The 23,356-nt window shown below is 45.7% G+C and overlaps 1 protein-coding gene and 1 pseudogene across 1 annotated transcript in view; both read left to right on the top strand.

Moving 5' to 3' along the window:
- The first annotated feature begins 1,973 nt into the window (after positions 1-1,973).
- CCDC62 (coiled-coil domain containing 62) overlaps positions 1,974-23,356 on the top strand; it is a 53,420-nt gene continuing 32,037 nt past the window's right edge. Inside the window, 5 exon segments of the mRNA XM_074403461.1 lie at positions 1,974-2,054; positions 6,790-6,982; positions 11,593-11,759; positions 16,316-16,417; positions 21,855-22,026. Coding sequence (XP_074259562.1) covers positions 1,974-2,054; positions 6,790-6,982; positions 11,593-11,759; positions 16,316-16,417; positions 21,855-22,026 — 715 coding nt within the window.
- Positions 18,543-21,863, top strand: LOC141585053 (large ribosomal subunit protein uL30 pseudogene; annotated as a pseudogene).

Here is a 23,356-nt window from a genome sequence, read left to right as displayed (position 1 = left end):
CCCAAAGTGCTGGGATTACAGGCATGAGCAACTGCACTCAGCCTGTACATGTATTTTTACCTGAGTGTTGCACATGGTTGCTTGGTGAACAGTGGCACTTGAGGACTTCCTAGAAAAATACTAAGTCCTACAATGGTGAAACCTAAGAAGCATGTGAATTAAAACGATCCTTACTTCAAAAATTGACCTTCAACCCACATTCCTTTACATCTTATCACCACCAAGATTTGCTGCACAGTCACCTGCTAGCAACATTCAGAATTTGCTTTATTTTTTGCATTTCTCTGATGATCAGGTAAGTAGACCACCTTTTTGTGTTTATTGGCTATTTGGTTTTGGTTTTTGTTTTTTGAGTCAGAGTCTCTTTTGGTCAGGCTGGAATGCAGTGGCATGATCACAGCTCATTGCATTGTGCATCTCCCAGCTCAAGTGATCCTCCTATCTCAGCTTCCTGAGTAGCTGAGACCACATGAGTGCACCACCACACCCAGTTAACTTAAAAAAAAAATTTTTTTTTTGGCCAGGTGGAGTGGCTCCAGCCTGTAATCCCAGGAGTTTGGGAGGCCAAGATGGCCCTATCACCTGAGGTCAGGAGTTTGAGAGCAGCCTGGCCAACATGGTGTAACCCATCTCTACTAAAAATGCAGAAAGGTAGCCCAGCATGGTGGCAGGCACTTGTAATCCCAGCTACTCAGGAGGCTGAGGCAGGAGAATCGCTTGAGCTCCGCAGGAATCAGAGGTTGCAGTGAGCTGAGATCGTGCCATTGCACTCCAGCTTTGGCAACAAGAGCGGGACTCTGTCTGAAAAGAAACGAAGAAAACGGCGTTTTTTAGAGACGGGGTTTCACCATGTTGCCCAGGCTGGTGTTAAACTCCTGAGCTAAAGAGATCCTCTCACATTGGCCTCCCAAAGTGCTGGGATTACAGGCCACCATGCCCGGCTTTCTTGATTTTAAATTCTAAGACATTGCCTTTGTCTCCTGAACATAAACCTATCAGTAAAGCTTCAAAGTAAGAAACCTTAATTTTGTTTTTCCATTTTCAGATTGTCTTTTTTGAACACAAGGGCATGTTTTGCTATTTCATATTCAACCAAAAAGTAAAGTTGAAACCCTGTAAGACTGTATTTAGTAACTCATCTTGCTGTCTAATGGGTTAAGCAGTCAGGGATGGGCAGCCAGGGCTGAAGTGTGATAAGCCTTATTTTTCCCTAGTCCAGTTCCCACATCTTAGGAAGAGTGAAAGGTGGTTGAAGAGGTGACTATGGAAGGACAGGTGAAAAAGCTGAGATTCAACCCAGAATATGGTAGATTTTGTCATGACAAAGTACCATGGTTCTTCTCATTGCTTTTCAGGAGCCCCCCCAAAATAAATTTTTCCCTCTTTATCTGCGATTCTTGGTTTAAAGTATCAGAGGCCCTAGGGTGGCCTGGGGCTCTGCCTCCACGCATGCGAGTGTCAGGTCCTGTTCTTAGAGTCAGGTACACAGGAGCGAGCACCGCCGAGCTCACGGTTATTAGGGGGAAGATGTTATATACGGAAGTGAGCAACTCAAATGTCATAAACCAGGATGCTGCGGGCGGCGCAACAGCCTTTATTCGCTGCTTCACTCCCTGGGTAATGGTGAGTAGCCAGTTCTTCCAGGCCTTCCAGTGCCGGAGCCTCGAGCGTGGGCAAAAAGCGTCCGTACTCAGCCTGGGCCAGTTGGGAGCCCCCAGTCTCCGAGGTGGAAGAACAGTGCCCACCAGCGTGGTGGGGCTGCGGCCCGGAAACCCTGGGGGGAGCCCTGAGCCCTGGCGGACTCACGCCGCGTGGACGCCGGGCAGACGGTTGGGGTGCCGGGCGGGGCCCGGCCGGGGGCACGGGGCTCCAGGCCTCCCGGCTCGCCCCAGCCGCTCGGGGCCGGCGCACCGATGGCGTTTCTAAGGTGACGCCGTCCACACCGGCCTTCTCCGCTGGCGGAGGAAACCCCTATGAACCCTTCGGCCGCCTTCCTCGTCGGGCGCCAGGTGAGCGGCGGTTCCTCCCGGGCGCGGCTGGGCGCCGCGGGAACGGTGCAGATTGGCTGAAATCTAGGTTGCTTCTCAAGAACGGTGTCTGCTTAAAATGTGAAACGATGCACTGTACATAGAGGAAAACAGCGTCGACCGTTTCCTTAACCCAGTAACACCTTGTTATTTAGTACAGGCCGAAGAGTAGCGCGTGCCCGGTGCTTACTGTTTAAGGAGGACGATTCGCCTCTGGGGAGCTGCTTTCCCATACACCTCGCTGGGTGCCCTTAATTCACACACCCTGGCCAGTGGAGGAAGGAGCTCTCTCACAACTCCACTGTACAGAAAAGTCTGGAAGTGCGCTTGCCCCAGGGTCGCGTCCGTCAGTGTAAGACGACCTGCCTTTGTATACTCGGCTTACTGCCTGCTTTCCTGGCGTGGAACATGTGCTCCTTGCCTGGCGTGTGTCGGGTCTCCGTATGCAAGCCTGGAGTCTGAAAGTCTGAAGTCCTGCTTGCCTCGGCTGAAGGCTCCCACCCGCGCTGCCTGCGTTCGCCATTGTCCCTGATCGCCCAGCGGAGCTTCGCCGCAAGCCCCTCACCCAACCCTGCCATGTAACTGTTCTTATGATCATGTAAATACCTCTCACCCAACTCTGCCGTTGTAACTGAACTTGGATACTCCTTGCCCCTACCCCCCACCACTGTAACTTACTCTGCAACACCCCCGCCCCCCAAAAAACTACCCAAACCTATAAAACCAACTCCTATCCCACTGCCCTTTGCTAATGCCCTTTTCCGCCTTAGCCCACCTGCACCCAGGTGAATAAACAGCCATGTTGCTCACACAAAGCCTGTTTGGAAGGTCTCCTCATTCAAGGCGCGCGTTTTTTCAGCAATGTGCTGGGGCCCAGCCACTGGTGCTCAATAAATTATTTGTTGAATGCACAAATGAGGGGCTAACCCAACACTGGAATTCAAGCTTCGAGACTTGAAATCCCTTGACTCCAAATTCCATTTGCCGTGTTAAGACTAGTACTAGGTCGGGCACGGTGGCTCATGCCTGTAATCCCAGCACTTTGGGAGGCTGAGGTGGGCAGATCACAAGGTCAGGAGTTCAAGACCAGCCTGGCCAAGATGGCAAAACCCCGTCTCTACTAAAAATACAGAAATTAGTCAGGCGCGGTAGCTGGCGCCTGTAATCCCATCTACTCTGGAGGCTGGGGCAGGAGAATCACTTGAACCCCGGGGGCTGAGATTGCAGTGAGCCGAGATCGCACCACTGTATTCCAGCCTGGGCAACAGAGTGAGACTCCGTCTCAAAAACAAAAACAAAAACTAGTAACTGTAATTTATCATCATTCTTGTTTCTTTATGTATTTTTGAGACAGGGTTTGGCTCTGTCCCCAGGGCTGGAGTGCAGTGGCGCAATGTCGGCTCACTGCAACCTCCACCTCCTAGGTTCAAGTGATCCTCCCGCCTCAGCCTTCCTAATAGCTGGGACTGCAGGTGCCCACCACCATGCCGAGCTGATTTTTGTATTTTTAGTAGAGATGGGGTTTCACCATGTTAGCCAGGCTGGTGTCGAACTCCCAAACTCAAGTGATCTGCCCACCACTGCCTCTCAAAGCACTGAGATTACAGGAATGAGCCACTGTGCCCAACCTCATTATTCTTGTTTATTTACAAATCTTATTTTTCAAAAAGCAGTAAGGAGGTACAAAGGGCCTCTGGTGAACCTTTAATTACTGTCTTTAAGGTGGAACTCTATTAAAGTACCACCTTTATTTCATGGGCAGGGACAGCACCATGATTTGAAATGTGGTTTACTGTGTTATTGAGAGTTGATGTTTGTTGAGCAATTACTGTGCTCAGTATTTTACAGATTTTGTCTTGTTTAATCTTCTCCACTCCAAGATGTTAAAAAGCTGTTGCAGGCCAGGGCGCGGTGGCTCATGCCTGTCATCCCAGCACTTTGGGAGGAGGTGGGTGAATCACAAGATTGGGAGTTCGAGACCAGCCTGGCCAACATGGGGAAACCCCGTCTCTACTAAAAATACAAAAAATTAGCCAGGCCTGGTGGCAGGTGCCTGTAAGTCCAGCTACTTGGAAGGCTGAGGCAGGAGAATCGCTTCAACCTGGGAGACAGAGGTTGCAGTGAGCCGAGATCATGCCACTGCACTCCAGCCTGGGTGACAGAGCAAGACTCCGTCTTTAAAAAAAAATTGCTGTTGCTGTCATTTTACAGGTGAGGAAACTAATGCTTAGAGAAGTTAAGTAACTTGTCCAAGGTTATGTAGCCACTAAGTGGCTAATTCTGGGATCACAATTTGGTCAGACCAGCTTTAGTGCACTAGACTTTAAAATGCTGTATACTTAAAAGGAATTATTGTTTTAATAGATAATAGTGTTAGGTATAAAAATGGTGTCATGGTTATATAAGAAATATTCATTTTTAGAGATCATACTGAAGTATGTAAGGGTGAAATGGTACTTTTTCATCAATGAAAAGAAAAGGAAATTGAAGCAGCTATAGCAAAATCTTGATAATGGTAGAACCTAGGTGCTGAGTATATGGGAGTTTATTATACTATTGTCTTTGGGTACACATGAAAAATTTACTTACGGAATTTGGCTTTTAATTAGGTATATTATATTTGGACAATTTACAATATTAAATTGTCCTTGATTGATTGAGTATATATAGATGCCTTAGATGTTGTAGTTGTCATAAATATTGAACACTATAATTTTCTTTTTATAGACTAAAATTCCTTTTTTTGTTGTTTTGTTTTGTTTTTGAGACACAGTCTCGCTCTGTTGCCCAGGCTGGAGTGCCAGTGGCATGATCTTAGCTTACTGCAGCCTCTGCCTGCTGGGTTCAAACAATTGTCCTGCCTCAGCCACCTGAGTAGCTGGGACTACAGGCATATGCCAACACGCCCAGCTAATTTTTGTATTTTTAGTAGAGATGGGCTTTCACCATGTGGTCCACGATGGTCTCGATCTTGTGACCTCGTGATCTGCCCGCCTCGGACTCCCAAAGTGCTAGGATTACAGGCGTGAGCCACCGTGCCCAGCTTAAAATTCCTGTTCTTTAGTGAGAATCATTTACATTTGCACAGTAACTATTTCATGTTTTTTTGTTTGTTTGTTTGAAATGGAGTTTTGCTCTTGTTACGTAGGTCGGAGTACAGTGGCACTATCTCGGCTCACTGCAACCTCCATCTCCTGAGTTCAAGCAGTTCTCCTTCCTCAGCCTCCCAAGTAGCTGGGATTACAGGCATGTGCCATCACACTGAACTAATTTTTGTATTTTTCATAGAGACAGGGTTCTACCATGTTGGCCAGGCTGGTCTCAAACTCCCGACCTCAGGTGATCCGCCCACCTTGACCTCCTAAAGTGCTGGGATTACAGGCGTGAGCCACTGCACCTGGCCACTATTTCATGTTTATGTGTACTTGGTTACTCTAATTGCTGGGGCAAGGTTGGGGATAATGTTACTGATTGGTAGAGAAAAGCATTTTTGGCAAAAGGTGAAAAAGTGCAGAAATAGGTTTATTTGCTTACCCAGTGAGTTTTAGAAGCAGCCCCACTTTTTTTTTTTTTTTTTTTTTTTTTGAGGCGGAGTCTCACTCTTATTACCCAGGCTGGAGTGCAATGGCGCGATCTCAGCTCACCGCAACCTCTGCCTCCTGGGTTCAGGCAATTCTCCTGCCTCAGCCTCCTGAGTAGCTGGGATTACAGGCATGCGCCACCATGCCCAGCTAATTTTTTGTATTTTTAGTAGAGACGGGGTTTCACCATGTTGACCAGGATGGTCTCGATCTCTTGACCTCGTGATCCACCTGCCTCAGCCTCCCAAAGTGCTGGGATTACAGGCGTGAGCCACCGCGCCCGGCTGCAGTCCCACTTTTTAGGCATGGTATGTGTGGCATGACAGAAAATTGTAGAGAGGTAGAGTGCATAGGTCTTAACTTGAGTATGTTTTAAGTATACATAATCTTTTAATGCTGTGTTATTAACTTAAAACTTAATTGAAAAAAAAAAAAAGGCCGGGCGCGGTGGCTCAAGCCTGTAATCCCAGCACTTTGGGAGGCCGAGGTGGGTGGATCACGAGGTCGAGAGATCGAGACCATCCTGGTCAACATGGTGAAACCCCGTCTCTACTAAAAATAAAAAAAAATTAGCTGGGCATGGTGGCACGTGCCTGTAATCCGAGCTACTCAGGAGGCTGAGGCAGGAGAATTGCCTGAACCCAGGAGGCGGAGGTTGCGATGAGCCGAGATCGCGCCATTGCACTCCAGCCTGGGTAACAAGAGCGAAAACTCCGTCTCAAAAAAAAAAAAAAAAAAAAAAAAGAAAAAAAAAAAAACTTAATTGAGGCTGGGCGCGGTGGCTACTACCTGTAATCCCAGCACTTTGGGAGGCCAAAGCCGGCGGATCATGAGGTCAAGAGATCAAGACCATCCTGGCCAACATGGTGAAACCCCCGTCTCTCCTAAAAAATACAAAATTTAGCTGGGCGTGGTGGTGCATGCCTGTAGTCCCAGCTACTCAGGAGGCTGAGGCAGGAGAATTGCTTGAACCCAGGAGGCGAGGTTGCAGTGAGCTGAGATCGTGCCACTGCACTCCAGCCTGGCACCTGGCGACAGAGCTAGACTCTGTCTCAAAAAAAAAAAAATTGAACTACTTAGAATTGGCAGCAAAAGAAGATATACTTATTTGGAAAATGGATTTTGGCTGATTTGTAATTGATTTCATTCTATTTTGATGTGAAACCGCTTTCTATGTTTAGAACATCGGGTCAGAAGTTGAGATTTCCACTATTGAGAAACAACGGAAGGAGCTGCAGTTGCTTATTGGAGAGCTGAAAGATCGAGATAAAGAGCTCAATGATATGGTTGCAGTGCACCAGCAACAGCTGCTTTCATGGGAAGAGGATCGGCAGAAAGTGTTGACATTGGAAGAACGTTGCAGCAAACTGGAAGGTCAGAAATACACTCAGTATGCCGGGCGCAGTGGCTGAAGCCTGTAATCCCAGCACTTTGGGAGGCTGAGGCGGGTGGATCACGAGGTCAAGAAATCGAGACCATCCTGGTCAACATGGTGAAACCCCGTTTCTACTAAAAAATACAAAAAATTAGCTGGGCATGGTGGCGCACGCCTGTAGTCCCAGATGCTTGGGAGGCTGAGGCAGGAGAATTGCTTGAACCCAGGAGGCGGAGGTTGCGGTGAGCCGAAATCGCGCCATTGCACTCCAGCCTGGGTAACAAGAGCGAAACTCCGTCTCAAAAAAAAAAAGAAATACACTCAGTGACAGCAGTTACGCACTTCTGGGTGCTAACATGTTGATGGGCTTATGGGGAAGACAGAGAGGAAGTAAAGACTGCAATTCCTGCTGTCCCCAAGTTTGGTCTCAGGGGAGACAGGAAGACTTTATGGACAGCCGCAATGGGACAGACACACACAAGTAAAGCAGGGCGAGCAAAGTATTCCAGTATAAAAAGGGGGCTGGACAGAGCTCCAGTTAATATGGAGTGAGCACCAAGGATGAATCTGAAGTTTTGAGCAAGAATATGCGGGAAGATGCCATATGACTAGCCATTTCTCTAGAACTAAACTGAAAGATTTTGAGTTTTTCATATTGAATTTGATCTTAAGTTCCTAAAATGATCTTTTTTTTTTTTTAGACAGAGTTTTGCTCTGTTACCCAGGCTGGAGTGACATTGGCTTGATCTCGGCTCACTGCAACCTCAGCCTCCCCAGGTTCAAGCAATTCTCCTGCCTCAGCCTCCTGAGTAGCTGGAATTACAGGCATATGCCACCACGCCCAGCTAATATTGTATTTTTAGTAGAAACGGGGTTTCTCCATGTTGGTCAGACTGGTCTTGAACACCTGATCTTGGTTGATCCCCCCCACCTCGGGCTCCCAAAGTGCTGTGATTACAGACATGAGCCACCAAAAATGGTTATCTTTTAAAATTACAGCTGTCTGGCCAGGCACGGTGGCTCACACCTGTAATTCCAGCACTTTGGAAGGCCGAGGCAGGCAGATTGCTTGAGCTCAGGAGTTCTAGACCAGCCTAGCCAACATGGTGAAACCCCATTTCTACTACAAATATAAAAAATTAGCTGGACGTGGTGGTGCAGGCCTGCAATCTCAGCTACTCAGGAGGCTGAGGCACGAGAATCACTTGAACCCAGGAGGTGGAGGTTGCAGTGAGCCATGATTGTGCCATTGCACTCTAGCATGAGGGACAGAGCAAACCTTTCCTCAAAAAAAAAAAAAAAAAAAAATTATAGCTGTCTCAAAACTGGTTGCAAAAGTTTATTTGATACCATAATTTAATTCTGTCATTCCTTTAGTGTCGCCCTAAATCTGAATGTTCCATTGACTCTAGATTGTTAATAGAATGCATTAGAGGAGAAAACACTAGATCTGTGTAATAGAAAGATTACCTTGTATACACTGCTAACTACAATCACCATGTCTTTTTTTTTTTTTTTTTTTTTTTTGAGACGGAGTTTCGCTCTCGTTACCCAGGCTGGAGTGCAATGGCGCGATCTCGGCTCACCGCAACCTCTGCCTCCTGGGCTCAGGCAATTCTCCTGCCTCAGCCTCCTAAGTAGCTGGGATTACAGGCACGCGCCACCACGCCCAGCTAGTTTTTTGTATTTTTAGTAGAGACGGGGTTTCACCATGTTGACCAGGATGGTCTTGATCTCTCGACCTCGTGATCCGCCCGCCTCGGCCTCCCAAAGTGCTGGGATTACAGGCTTGAGCCACCGCACCCGGCCCACCATGTCTTTTAAAAGAAAAAAAGAAAGAAAGGTAACCTTGTAGCACATTTCTTTTTACTTAACATTATTCAAAGGACTCTGTAAATGTGACAATCCAAATCCATCATTTTCGGTGGGGCTCAGTGGCTCACACCTGTAATCCCAGCACTTTGGGAGGCCGAGGCGGGCAGATCATTTGAGGTCAGGAGTTCGATACCAGCCTGGTCAACATAGTGTACCTAGTCTCTACTAAAAACACAAACATTAGCTGGGCATGGGGGTGCACACCTGTAGTCCCCGCTACTCAGGAAGCTGAGGCAGGAGAATTGCTTGAACCCGGGAGGTGGAGGTTGCAATCGTGCTGCTGCTCTCCAGCCTGGGTAACAGCAAGACTCTGTGTCAAAAAAAAAACAACCCCGCCTGGGAAAAAAAAAAAAAAAACCCAAATGTATGATTTTTTTCATTTCTTTGATGACCATCTTATTTTACTCTGACCACACCCACACACATATATACACACAGTGTTTAAAATGGTTGCTTATTAAATGCAGCATAACATAGCTCTTAAATAAACATGTTAAAGAACAAAGATAAAACATATAACATATATAACCCACATTATATGTAGCCATCAGTATCTGGTTTTAAAATGAGCAAGATTTGAATAGGCACCTCATGGAAAGAGGAAAATTGAATGGCCAATAAATATATAAAATGTTCCCATTCTCATTAGTAATTAGGGAAATGCAAATGAAAACCAAACTGAGATACTATTTTACCTTTACCAGCCTGGCAGAAATTATTGGGTGCTGGTAAAGTGTGGCGCCAAGGGAACGCTGAGACGCTGCTGGTGGGAGTCAGTTGTCACTGCTAGTGTGCAAAATCATTTGACCGTATTTAGCGAAGCTGAAGATGTGCATATCCTGCAGCCCAGCAAATCCACTTTTAGGAATATTCTCACCCTTTAATAGACACCTGAGTCCCCTAAGGGTCTTGTTAAAATGTAGATTCTGATACAATAGGTCTGGGGCCCCAGGTGATGAATTTCTAACAGACATCCCAGGCGATGCTGCCGCCTTGGTCCAGGGACCACATTTTGAGAAGCAAGGCTCTCAGGAAACTCTTGCAAATATGCACCAAGGGATATGTGTAAAAAAGGCCGGGTGCAGTGGCTTAGCCTGTAATCCTAGCACTTTGGGAAGCCAAGGCGGGTGGATCACCTGAGGTCAGGAGTTTGAGACCAGCCTGGTCAAAATGGAGAAATCCTGTTTCTACTAAAAATACAAAAATTAGCCAGTCATGGTGGCTCATGCCTATAATCCCAGCTACTCAGAAGTCTAAGGTAGGAGAATCGCTTCAACCCAGGAGGCAGGGGTTGCAGTGAGCCAAGATCGTGCCACTGTACTCCAGCCTGGGCAACAGAATGAGAACTCTTTCTTAAAAAAAAAAAAAAAAAAAAAAAAAAAAAGATGCACGTAAAAGAATATTCAGAGCAGCTTTGTTTATCATAGCTGCAAAGTGGAAATAACCCAAATCACCTTTGGGTTAAGCTTTGGTGTAATCATTCTGTGGAATATTAGGTGGCAATGTTAGTGCACAAACACAAGTTATACACAACAACTGAGTGAATCTCAGAATCATAAGCAAAATAAGTGAACAGAAGGATTCACAGAATATTATTCCTTTTTTTTTTTTTTTTTTTTTTTTTTGAGACAGAGTTTTGCTCTTGTTGCCCAGGCTGGAGTGCAATGGCACGATCTCGGCTCACTGCAACCTTCGCCTCCTGGGTTCAAGTGATTCTCCTGCCTCAGCCCCCCAAGTAGCTGGGATTATAGGCATGAGCCACCATGCCCAGCTAATTTTTGTATTTTTAATAGAGACAGGGTTTCACCATAACCCCAGGCTGGTCTCGAACTCCTGACCTTGTGATCTGCTTGCCTCTACCTCCCAAAGTGCTGGGATTACAGGTGTTTGCCACTACACCTGGCCATTATTCCATTTTAATATGGTTCAAATTAAACTATAATTTTTAGGGATGTGGTCATTGATAATATTATAATGAAAAGCTAGGAAGTGATTACTCTAAGATCAGGGTCATAGCTGGGAAAGTGGAAATTGGAGATTGTGTTCAGAAAGTGACCTCCAGGGGCTTCTAGTTGCTCTCAGCTCTGTTTCTTGATTAGGTATGGTACTGTGCATTTCATAATGAAAGGTTTTAAAAGAAGATTGCCTTTTTAAAAATTCTCCAGTGCACGTTTCCTCTTTTTTTTTTTTTTTTTCCTTTTTTAGCCAGAGTCTCTCTCTGTTGCCCAGGCTGGAGTGCAGAGGCTCGATCTTGGCTCATTCCAACGTCCGCCTCCCGGGTTCAAGCAATTCTCCTGCCTCAGCCTTCCAGGTAGCTGGGACTACAGGCGTGTACCATCACACCCAGCTAATTTATGAATTTTTAGTAGAGACGGAGTTTCACCATGTTGGTCAGGATGGTCTTGATCTCTTGACTTGGTGATCCACACGCCTCAGCCTGCCAAAGTGCTGGGATTACAGGCGTGAGCCACCATGCCCAGCCCATACTTTTGCTTTTTAACCACAGATTTTGAAAATAATGCATTTTGGGGGAACTCCTCTTTTGGCTTTGGAGCCTGGCCCCTCCGCCCCCGCCACCGCACCTGTCTCTGTAGGGAGGAGGCTCTTCCTTCTGCCTTCTCTTCTTTCTTGCTTATTAAACACTCTGCTCCTTAAAACCAAAAAATAAATAAATAATAAGAATACATTTTAAGCTGAAGGTCTGACTACAGATTATTGATGAAATTTCCGTCAGGTGAACTACATAAAAGAACTGAAATAATCAGGTCACTTACGAAGAAGGTAAAAACCCTTGAATCCAACCAAATGGAATGCCAAACGGCTCTCCAAAAGACCCAACTACAGCTTCAGGAAATGGCTCAAAAGGCAACACACTCTTCTCTTCTCTCTGAAGACCTTGAGGTTAGGTTTATATTTTGATAAGCTTCACTAGTGCAAATTCCCTTTGTGTTTCAGTTATTGAAAAATTAGATTTAAATGTTTCATTAAAAATGCATGTGAGTCACTTTTCATTTAATGTGAAGAATAAAGGAATTAAAGAAAATTGAATTAAAAAAAAATGCACGTGTGGCCAGGCACGGTGGCTTGGTAGCTCACACCTGTAATGCCAGCTCTTTGTTTGGGAGGCTGAGGTGGGAGGATTGCTTGAGCCCAAGAATTCAAGAGCAGGCAGGGCAACATGGCAAATGCCCATCTCTGTAAAAAGAAGAAATACAAGGCCAGCCATGGTGGCTCACCCCTGAAATCCCAATACTTTGAGAGACCGAGAGGGGCAAATTACCAGGCCAGGAGTTGAAGACCAGCCTGGCCAATATGGTGAAACCTCGTCTCTACTAAAAAAAAAAAAAAAGGCCGGGCACGGTGGCTCAAGCCTGTAATCCCAGCACTTTGGGAGGCCGAGGCGGGTGGATCATGAGGTCAAGAGATCGAGACCATCCTGGTCAACATGGTGAAACCCCGTCTCTACTAAAAAAAATATACAAAAAATTAGCTGGGCATGGTGGCATGTGCCTGTAATTCCAGCTACTCGGGAGGCTGAGGCAGGAGAATTGCCTGAACCCAGGAGGCGGAGGTTGCGGTGAGCCGAGATCGCGCCATTGCACTCCAGCCTGGGTAACAAGAGCGACACTCTGTCTCAAAAAAAAAAAAAAAAAAAAAAAAATAGCCACTGTGGTGGCAGGTGTCTGTAATCCCAGCTACTTGGGATGTGGGGCAGGAGAATCACTTGAACCCAGGAGGCAGAGGTTGCAGTGAGCTGAGATTGTGCCACTGCACTCCAGTCCGGGTGACAGAGTGAGATTCCATCTTTTTAAAAAAAAAAAAAAAAGAAAGAAAAAATGAGCCAGGTGTGGTGGTGCACTGCTGTGGTCCCAGCTATTTGGGAGGCTGAGGTGGGAGGATCACTTGAGCCCCGGGGGTCAAGGCTGCAGTGAACTCTGATTGTGTCACTACATCCCAGCCTGGGTGACCAAAAGAAAAAAAAAAAAGTAAGAAAGCAAGCATATGTAAGCCAGGCACAGTGGTGTGCACCTGTAGTCTCAGACACTGAGTAGGCTGAGGCAGAAAGATCGCTTGGGCCCAGGAGTTCAAGTCCAGCCTGGGCAACACAGTGAGACCTCATCTCAATAAAAAACAACAATGAGAAACAACCAATGCAAAAACGCATGCGTGTGGGTATGCAGGTGTCTGTACTCATCCACCCCTCGGAGTTTTGTGTTTATCCTACGGTTGGGTTAGGTGCACAGCACTATCCTGTCTTAGAGGCTGAGCTTCAGTACAACGCTTTTAAATTGTTAGACCATTTGGTTTAGTAGCATCTACGATTTAATCAACAATGTGCTATTTTAGAAAGCTTTCTTCAAAGATGAGATGGGTGGTATCATCAAGTTTTGGTGCCTCACTGATGTTTTCTAAATTATTGTGTCTTTTTTTTTTTCTTCTTAGTAGAGACAGGGTTTCACCATGTTAGTCAGGCTGGTCTCGAACTCCTGACTTCATGGTCCACCTGCCTTGGCCTTCCAAAGTGCTGGGATTACAGGCCAGGTGTGAGCCACCTTACCAGGCCATTTTTTTTTTTTTTTTTAGATGGAGTTTTGCTCTGTTGCCCGGGCTGGAGTGCAATGGTGTGATTTCGGCTCACCACAACCTCCGCTTCCCAGGTTCAAGCAATTCTCCTGCCTCAGCCTCCGGAGTAGCTAGGACTACAGGCATGCATCACCATGCCCAGCTAATTTTTTGAATTTTTAGTAGAGATGGGGTTTCACCATATTAGCTAGGATGGTCTCGATCTCCTGACCTCATGATCCACCCGCCTTGGCCTCCTAAAGTACTGGGATCACAGATGTGAGCCACCACACCCAGCCTAATTTTTTGTATTTTTAGGAGAGATGGAGTTTCATCATCTTGGCCAGGCTGGTCTTGAACTCCCGACCTTGTGATCCACCCGCCTCAGCCTCCCAAAGTGCTGGAATTACAGGCGTGAGCCACCTTGCCTGGCCTACTTAGAGCATTTTTAGGTTCACAGCAAAATTGAGCAGAAAGTAGAGAGAGTTCTGATACACGTCCTGTATCCACATGCACACAACCTTTCCCATCATCGACCTCCACACCAGGGTGGTACATTTCTTATAACTGGTGAATCTTCACAGATACATTATTGTTACCTAAATGTTACAGTTAACATTAGGGATCACTCCCTGTGTTTATATTCTATGGGGTTTTGACAAATGTGTAATGACATATTATCCTCTACAGAATAGTTTCACTGTCTTAAAAACCCTTCAGCCCTTCCTCCCCTTCACCCCTGGTCACACGATTCTTTTTACTGCCTCCATAGTTTTGCCTTTTCCAAGTGTCATGTACTTGGAATCCTGTAGTATTAGCCTTTTCAGATTGCCTTTTTTCACTTAGTAATATGCATTTAAATTTCCTCCTGAAGGTATCTTTTTAAAAGTCTGATTAGGCTGGTGCAGTGGCTGATGCCTGTAATCCCAGCACTTTGGGAGGCCAAAGTGGGAGGATCACTTAAGACCAAGAGTTTAAGACCAGCCTGGGCAACATAGTGAGACCCTGTCTCTACAAAAATACAAACATAAAAATTGACTGGACATAGTGGTGAGCACCTGTAGTCCTAGTTACATGAGATGCTGAGGTGGGAAGATCACTTAAGCCCAGGAGTTCAAGGTTACAATGAGCTGTGACTGCACCACAGAACTCCAGTCTGGGTGACAGAGTGAGATCCTGTCTCTTAAAAAAAAAAAAAAAAAAAAAAAAAAGGCCTGGGCACAGTGGCTCACACCTATAATCCCAGCACTTCAGGAGGCCAAGGCAGGTGGGTGACTTGAGGTTGGGAGTTGGAGACCAGCCTGACCAACATAGAGAAATGCCGTCTCTACTAAAAATACAAAATTAGCTGGGCGTGATGGCACATGCCTGTAATCCCACCCACTTGGGAGGCTGAGGCAGGAGAATTACTTGAACCCAGAGCAGGAGGTTGCAGTGAGCTGAGATCACACTATTGCACTTCAGCCTGAGCAATAAAAGCAAAACTCCATCTCTTTTTATTTATTTATTTATTTTAAAGATGGGGTTTCACCATATTGGTCAGGCTGGTCTCAAACTCCTGACCTCAGGTGATCCACCCACCTCAGCTTCCCAAAGTGCTGGGATTACAGGTGTGAGCCACCGCGCCCGGCTGCAAAACTCCATCTCATAAAAAAACGCAAAAAAAAAAAAAAAAAAAAGAAGAAGAAAAGAAAAGACCGAGCATGGTGGCTCACACCTGTAATCCCAGCACTTTGGGAAGTCGAAGCAGGCAGATCACCTGAGGTCAAGAGTTCAAGACCAGCCTGGCCAACATGACGAAAACCTTTCTCTACTAACAATACAAATATTAGCCTGGCATGGTGGCATGTGCCTGTAATCCCAACTACTCAGGAGGCTGAGGCAGAAGAATCACTTGAACCCAGGAGATGGAGGTTGCAGTGAGCAGAGATCATTGTGCCACTTTACTCAAGCCTTGGACAACAAAGACTCCATCGCAAAAAAAAAAAAAGGCTGATTGTTATTTTTCTCAACTAGTACAGACATTGTATATACAATAATTACATCAGCTATAGCACCATGTTAAATAACTAATGAGTAGGAATACCCCAGTATGAAGTTCTTTCAACAAACAATATTTTTAAAATCTGTAGAATTCACTAATGCTATGCTACTTTATCTCAGCAAAGGAAATTTCTTAATACAGTTCTCATTCATTCATTTTTCTTTTTCTTTCTTTCTTCTTCTTCTTTTTTTTTTTTTTTTTTGAGATAATCTCGCTTTGTCACCCAGGCTGGAGTGCAGTGGTGCTCTCTTGGCTTGCTGCAACCTCCACCACCCTAGTTCAAGCAATTCTTCAGCCTCAGCCTCCCAAGTAGCTGGGATTACAGGCACCTGCCACCACTCTCTTCTAATTTAAAAAAAAAATTTTAGTAGAGACAGGGTTTCACCATATTGGCCAGACTGGTCTAGAACTCCTGACCTCAGGCAATCCACCCACCTCAGCCTCCCAAAGTGCTGGGATTACAGGCGTGAGCCACTGCGCCTGGCCATTCATTCATTTTCTTCCCTCTTCCCAACCTGAAATTACACATAAAAGATCTTAGGAAACAGACATGTTTACAAGCGTCACCAACATAATTCAGTAGGGCAAATACAAGTACTGAGAGGATGGTAGAATTAATAGAAAAATATATATTTGTATTCCTTTTTGATGATTGCTTTCTTAGCTCACTTTATTAGTAAAACAGTGGGCTTTATTGCTTAGCCCGCTTTTTTACGAACTCTTTTGTGTTACTAAAAAGAATTAAACAAGGAAAAAACAAAATAGAGAACTAAGCACAGATTGTGACTAGCAAGAGTAGCGAAAGCTTTAAAAGGATTCAAGCAGTGTCATCTGTGTTGTTTTCTTGTAGGCTAGAAACGAAAGTCTCAGCAACACATTAGTGGAACTTTCTGCTCAGGTAGGACAGTTACAAGCTCGAGAACAAGCTCTCACGACAATGATAAAGCTAAAGGTAATCAAAAATAAAAATTCCTCCATTTGCCAGAGTACTTGGTAGTTTATATTCATATTCATTCTCTTGTTTTTTTTTTTTTTTTTTTTTTTTTGAGACAGAGTTTTGCTCTTGTTACCCAGGCTGGAGTGCAATGGCACGATCTCGGCTCACCGCAACCTCCGCCTCCTGGGTTCAGGCAATTCTCCTGCCTCAGCCTCCTGAGTAGCTGGGATTACAGGCATGCGCCACCACGCCCAGCTAGTTTTTTGTATTTTTAGTAGAGATGGGGTTTCACCATGTTGACCAGGATGGTCTCAATCTCTTGACCTTGTGATCCACCCGCCTCGGCCTCCCAAAGTGCTGGGATTACAGGCTTGAGCCACCGCGCCCGGCCATATTCATTCTCTTACCTAAGTCCCTAGCATCCCAGAAATGGGAAGCTACCAGTGTTGCTCTTGTTGATTTTCTTTGTTTTGTTTTGTTTTGAGATGGAGTCTCACACCATTGCCCAGGCTAGAGGACAGTGGTGCAATCTTGGCTCACTGCAACTTCTGCCTCCTGGGTTCAAGCAATTCTCCTGCCTTGGCCTCCCGAATAGATGGGACTACAGGTGTGCGCCACCACGGCCAGCTAAATTTTGGATTTTTAATAGAGACAGTGTTTCAGCATGTTGGCCAGGATGGTCTCGATCTCCTGACCTTGTGATCTGGCCACCTCAGCCTCCCAAAGTGTTGGGATTACAGGCGTGAGCCACCACACCTGGCTGCTCTTGTTTTTTAAAAACACTCATTTAGAAATGAAGGAAACAAGTTTAAAATGATGTTTCCAAGGCATGAAAAAGGAGGCTGCTTCTGGTCTTCTATCTCCAAGGCCCTTTTCATGGGCTGGCATATCTGAATTAACTTGTTTTCTCCTTGGGTACCCATTATTAGGTCTCATAGAGTTATTGGCAATTAGATTGTGTGATAATTTGTGTGTGTGTGTGTGTGTGTGTGTGTGTGTGTGTGTGTGTGACAGAGAGAGAGAAAGAGTTTTGCTCTCATTGTCCAGGCTGGAGTGCAATGGCACGATCTTGGCTCACCATAACCTCCGCCTCCTGGGTTCAAGCGATTCTCCTGCCTCAGCCTCCCAAGTAGCTGGGATCACAGGCATATGCCACCACACCTGGCTAATTTTGTATATTTAATAGAGACGGGGTTTCACCATGTTGCCCCGGCTGGTCTCAAACTCCTGACCTCAGGTGATCCACCTGCCTCAGCCTCCCAAAGTGCTGGGATTATAGGCGTGAGCCACTGCGCAAGGCCATTTTTTTTTTTTTTTTTTTTAGTGGCGAGAAAAACCATTCGCAATCAAGCAGTTGATATAGTCGCCAACATGCAATATACAACGATACAGTCTCCTGCTGTCATGTGTCTTTGACAATTGGTATTTAGGGGAACAATGTTGGTATAAAGAAATGCTCACACTAATAAATATGTGATTTTTCTTAGCACATTGTTTTGAAGTAATTGGGGCAAGTGCTCATAAAATTAAAGAGAAAAGCCGGGCGCGGTGGCTCAAGCCTGTAATCCCAGCACTTTGGGAGGCTGAGGCGGGTGGATCACGAGGTCGAGAGATCGAGACCATCCTGGTCAACATGGTGAAACCCCGTCTCTACTAAAAATACAAAAAACTAGCTGGGCGTGGTGGCACGTGCCTGTAATCCCAGCTACTCAGGAGGCTGAGGCAGGAGAATTGCCTGAACCCAGGAGGCAGAGGTTGCGGTGAGCCGAGATCGCGTCATTGCACTCCAGCCTGGGTAACAAGAGCGAAACTCCATCTCATTAAAAAAAAAAAAAAAAAAGCCGGGCCTGGTGGCTCAAGCCTGTAATCCCAGCACTTTGGGAGGCTGAGGCGGGTGGATCACGAGGTCAAGAGATCGAGACCATCCTGGTCAACATGGTGAAACCCCGTCTCTACTAAAAATACAAAAAATTAGCTGGGTATGGTGGTGCATGCCTGTAATCCCAGCTACTCAGGAGGCTGAGGCAGGAGAATTGCCTGAACCCAGGAGGTGGAGGTTGCGGTGAACCAAGATCGCGCCATTGCACTCCAGCCTGGGTAACAAGAGCGAAACTCTATCTCAAAAAAAAAAAAAAAAAAAAAATTAAAGAGAAAATATTAAAACCTACAGTCATGTCTTTAGTCAAGTAGTAGTCAGTTTCGTGGCTTCAGCAACCTCTTTGGTTTCCATCACAGCAAACTCTGGCAAAGCTGTGAGTATGATTGAAGGTGCTGCCAAGGCAATTCCCCCACATTGAAACAGTAGGTGTGTTAGGAATGCTGTGCTCCTGGAGGCCGGGCGCGGTAGCTCATGCCTGTGATCCCAGCACTTTGGGAGGCTGAGGCAGGTGGATCACTTGAGGTCAGGAGTTGAAGACCAGCCTGGCCAACATGGTGAAATGCCTGTCTCTACTAAAAATACAAAAAAGTTAGCCAAGTGTGGTGGCACTCACCTGTAATCTCAGCTACTCTGGAGGCTGAGGTGGGAGGATTGCTGGAAGCTGGGAGGTGGAGGTGGCAGTGAGCTGATATTGTGCCACTGCACTCCAGCTTGGACAACAGAGCAAAACTCTGTCTCAAAAAAAAAAAAAAAAAAAAAAAAAAAAAAAAACGAAGACTAAGAAGAAGACCAGGCTCATGTCTGTAATCCCAGCACTTTGGGAGTCCAAGGGGGGCAGATCATGTGGTCAAAAAATTGAGAACATCCTGGCTAACATGGTGAAACTAAAAATACAAAAATTAGCTGGGCGTGGTGGCGCGGACCTGTAGTCCCAGCTACTCGGAAGGCTGAGACAGGAGAATCACTTGAACCCTGGAGGTGGAAGTTGCAGTGAGCCGAGATCACACCACTGCACTCCAGCCTGGAGACAGAGCAAGATTCTGTCTCAAAAAAAAAAAAAAAAAAAAAAAAAAAAAAAAAAAAAAGCTGCGTTCCAACCTAGAGATTTTCTTTGATGAAAACGGTTTCCCTTAGAAGCAGTTGCCCTCCAGGACGTCCCTATCAAAGGAGGAAGTAGGAGCCCCAGGTTCAAGGCTGAGAGAGACGGACTGTCCTAAGTCTCTCCTGGCGTTAACTGCACTGTGTTCCAGTACTTATCAGGACTTTTGTTTTTCGATACTGGCCTGGTCACAAAGTTCCATGGTTTTTTTCATGGCCTGCCCCAACCCGATTATTCTAGAAGTCCTCCTAGTGTGAGATGTGCAGACAATGTGGTTTTTCAGGAGTGTGTTTATGATGCTGTACCGGAAACACTTACACCTTAGCAGGGGGAGAACCTCTTAATAAGAGTTATTCCAGGGGAGCGCGGAAGGGATAGAACTTTTACTTATTTATTTATTTTTTTTTGGGGGACGGAGTTTCGCTCTTGTTACCCAGGCTGGAGTGCAGTGGCGCGATCTCGGCTCACAGCAACCTCCGCCACCCGGGTTCAGGCAATTCTCCTGCCTCAGCCTCCTGAGTAGCTGGGATTACAGGCACGCGCCACCATGCCCAGCTAATTTTTTTGTATTTTTAGTAGAGACGGGGTTTCACCATGTTGACCAGGATGGTCTCGATCTCTCGACCTCGTGATCCACCCGCCTCGGCCTCCCAAAGTGCTGGGATTACAGGCTTGAGCCACCGCGCCCGGCCACTTTTACTTATTTTTATACTTTAGGTGTTGTTTGAGTTGCTTTTTTTTTTTTTTTTGAGATGGATTTTCGCTCTTGTTACCCAGGCTGGAGTGCAATGGCGCGATCTCAGCTCACCGCAACCTCCGCCTCCTGGGTTCAGACAATTCTCCTGCCTCAGCCTCTTGAGTAGCTGGGATTACAGACACGCACCACCATGCCCAGCTGATTTTTTTTTTTTTTTTTTTTTTTTTTTTTTTTGTATTTTTAGTAGAGACGGGGTTTCACCATGTTGACCAGGATGGTCTCGATCTCTTGACCTTGTGATCCACCCACCTCAGCCTCCCAAAGTGCTGGGATTACAGGCTTGAGCCACTGTGCCCGGCCTTGAGTTGCTTTTCAAGAAGCAGATACCTTTTTTTGTAACTAAAACCGCTTCAACAATGAAGAGATTCTAATGTGGTAGGTTTGGATGCTGTCATGGAGTCTGTCGTTTTAACAAGCTGGAAAATGGGGGGGGGGGAATTGTGGGCCACTAGACTTCCCTGTAATCCAGAGGATGACTTTCCCATCCAGGGCCCACCAACCCTCTTGCTGCTATTATAGTTTCTTAGGTAATAGAACGGTCTGGCTCTAACTTTCTGAGACAGTAAGGGATAGTGGCTCAGTACGTAGCGTGTGAGGCAGACAGCCAGGTCCAAATGGTGGCTCCACCACTGACTAGTTGTGTGACCATGGGCAAGGAACTAGCCTGTCTGTTGACTCGTCTGTCACTTGGCAAGAACAATGGTACCTCCCTCACAGACTTACTGTAAAGATTAAGTGAGTTAGCCTCTTTTTCTGGCTGGAACCATGGAGGGTATAGAAGAGAAGAAGAAAAAGAAGGTTCCTGCTGTACCAGAAACCCTTAAGAAAAAGCAAAGGAATTTCGCAGAGCTGATGATCAAGTGCCTGAGAAAAGTTTTGCCCAGAAGATGCTTCGAAAGGCAAGGAGGAAGCTTATCTATGAAAAAGCGAAGCACTATCACAAGGAATATAGGCAGACGTACAGAACTGAAATTCGAATGGTGAGGGTGGCAAGGAAAGCTGGCAACTTCTATGTACCTGCAGAACCCAAATTGGCATTTGTCATCAGGATCAGAGTTATCGATGGTGTGAGCCCAAAGGTCCGAAAGGTGTTGCAGCTTCTTCGCCTTCGTCAGAGCTTCAATGGAACCTTTGTGAAGCTCAACAAGGCTTCAGTTAACATGCTGAGGATCGTAGAACCATATATTGCATGGGGGAACCCAAATCTGAAGTCAGTAAATGAACTAATCTACAAACGAGGTTATAGCAAAATCAAAAAACAAGTGAATTGCATTGACAGATGACGCTCTGATTACTCGATCTCCTGGTAAACATGGCATCATCTGCATGGAGGATCTGATTCATGAGATCTATACTGTTGGAAAATGCTACAAAGCAGCAAAGTGGCTCTTCAAATTATCTTCTTCACGAGGCAGAATAAAGAAAAAGACCACCCATTTTGTAGAAGGTGGGGATGCTGGCCACAGGGAGGATCAGATCAACAGGCTTATTGAAGAATGAACTAGGGTGTCTACCATGATTATTTTTCTAAGTTGGTCAGTTAATAAACAGCACCTGCTCTCAATTGAAAAAAAAAAAAAGACTAAGTGAGTTTATATGTGAAAAGTACTTAGAATGGAACCTGGCTCACAATAAAAGCTTAGTAAGGGTTATCTTTTCTTCTTGGTTAATTGGAATTTAAGAATCTAGGATAATTGTTTTCAAATTTTGTTTTTAGGACAAAGATATTATTGAGGCAGTCAATCACATTTCAGACTGTTCGGGTAAGTTTAAACTGCTGGAGCATGCTCTGCGCGATGCCAAAATGGTGGAGACTTGCATTGTGAAAGAAAAGCAAGATTATAAGCAGAAATTGAAGGCACTTAAGATTGAAGTTAATAAACTAAAAGGTAAGGAAGAGACCTACATTTCAGATACTAATGTATTATCTTGGAAATATATTTCTTTCTTTTTTTTTTTTTTTTTTTTTTTTGAGACGGAGTCTTGCTCTGTAGCCCAGGCTGGAGTGCAGTGGCACAATCTTGGCTCACTGCAACCTCCGTCTCCCAGGTGTAAGCGATTCCCCTGCCTCAGCCTCCTGAGTAGCTGGGACCACAGGCATGCACCACCACACCTGGCTAATTTTTTGTATTTTCATAGACATGAAGTTTCACTATGGACAGGATGGTCTCAATCTCCTGACCTCATGATCTGCCCACCTCAGCCTCCCAAAGTGCTGGGATTACAGGCGTGAACCACGACAGCCAGCTGGAAATATATTTCTTCATTTGGGTTCGCTTAATCTTATGCTTGAGAATAGATCGATTTCTAGCCTTAGGAATTTTATTTATATAGGCCTTATTCATTTCATTTATATAGAATTATGCTCTAATTTTTATCTTATAAATAACAGAGTTAGGGAAAACTGCATAATGTATCATACTGTAAAGCAGGTGTCCCCAAACTATGGCCCGCAGGCCGCATGCAGCCCCCTGAGGCTATTTATCCGGCCCCCCTGCCGCACTTCAGGAAGGGGCATCTCTTTCATTGGTGGTCAGTGAGAGGAGCACAGTATGTGGCGGCCCTCCAATGGTCTGAGGGACAGTGAACTGGCCCCCTGTGTAAAAAGTTTGGGGACGCCTGCTGTAAAGTAATCCTGCCTTAGCTGAGGTACTTTTACCATTATTGATTGCTAATACGTGCTTTGTGGCAGACAACATCAGTATCTCAGTGGCAGGCAGTCCTAGCATTTATTAAACCCACGCATCTAGAGGCGAATGGGAGTTGGCTGACTGCAGTTGGCACTGAGCTGCTCATCTGGGCAGTTCTGCCTCACATGTTTCATGTTCTCCTTGCCGGCAGGCTAGCCTGGGCATTTCTTCCCACAGCGAGGGCAGAAACTTCTGATTCTGAAATTATAAATTTTTATTTTTACCTATTTGTTTATTTTTGACAGAAACTCACTCTGTCACCCAGGCTGGAGTGTGGTGGCGCAATCTTGGCTCACCACAATCTCTGCCTCCCGGATTTAAGCTATTCTTTTGTCTCAGCTTCCCAAGTAGCTGGGATTACAGGCACCCACCACCATGTCCATCTAATTTTTTTATGTTTAGTAGAGATGGGGTTTCACCATCTTGGCGAAGCTGATCTTGAACTCCTGACCTCGTGATCCACCCACCTCAGCCTCCCAAAGTGCTGGGATTACAGGTGTGAGCCACCATGCCCAGCCTTCTTTTTTCA

This window comes from Saimiri boliviensis, chromosome 7 (assembly GCF_048565385.1).
Source record: "Saimiri boliviensis isolate mSaiBol1 chromosome 7, mSaiBol1.pri, whole genome shotgun sequence".
Taxonomy (NCBI): domain Eukaryota; kingdom Metazoa; phylum Chordata; class Mammalia; order Primates; family Cebidae; genus Saimiri; species Saimiri boliviensis.
Note: the sequence above shows the minus strand (reverse complement) of the source record. Positions and strands in the feature narration are given on the sequence as shown.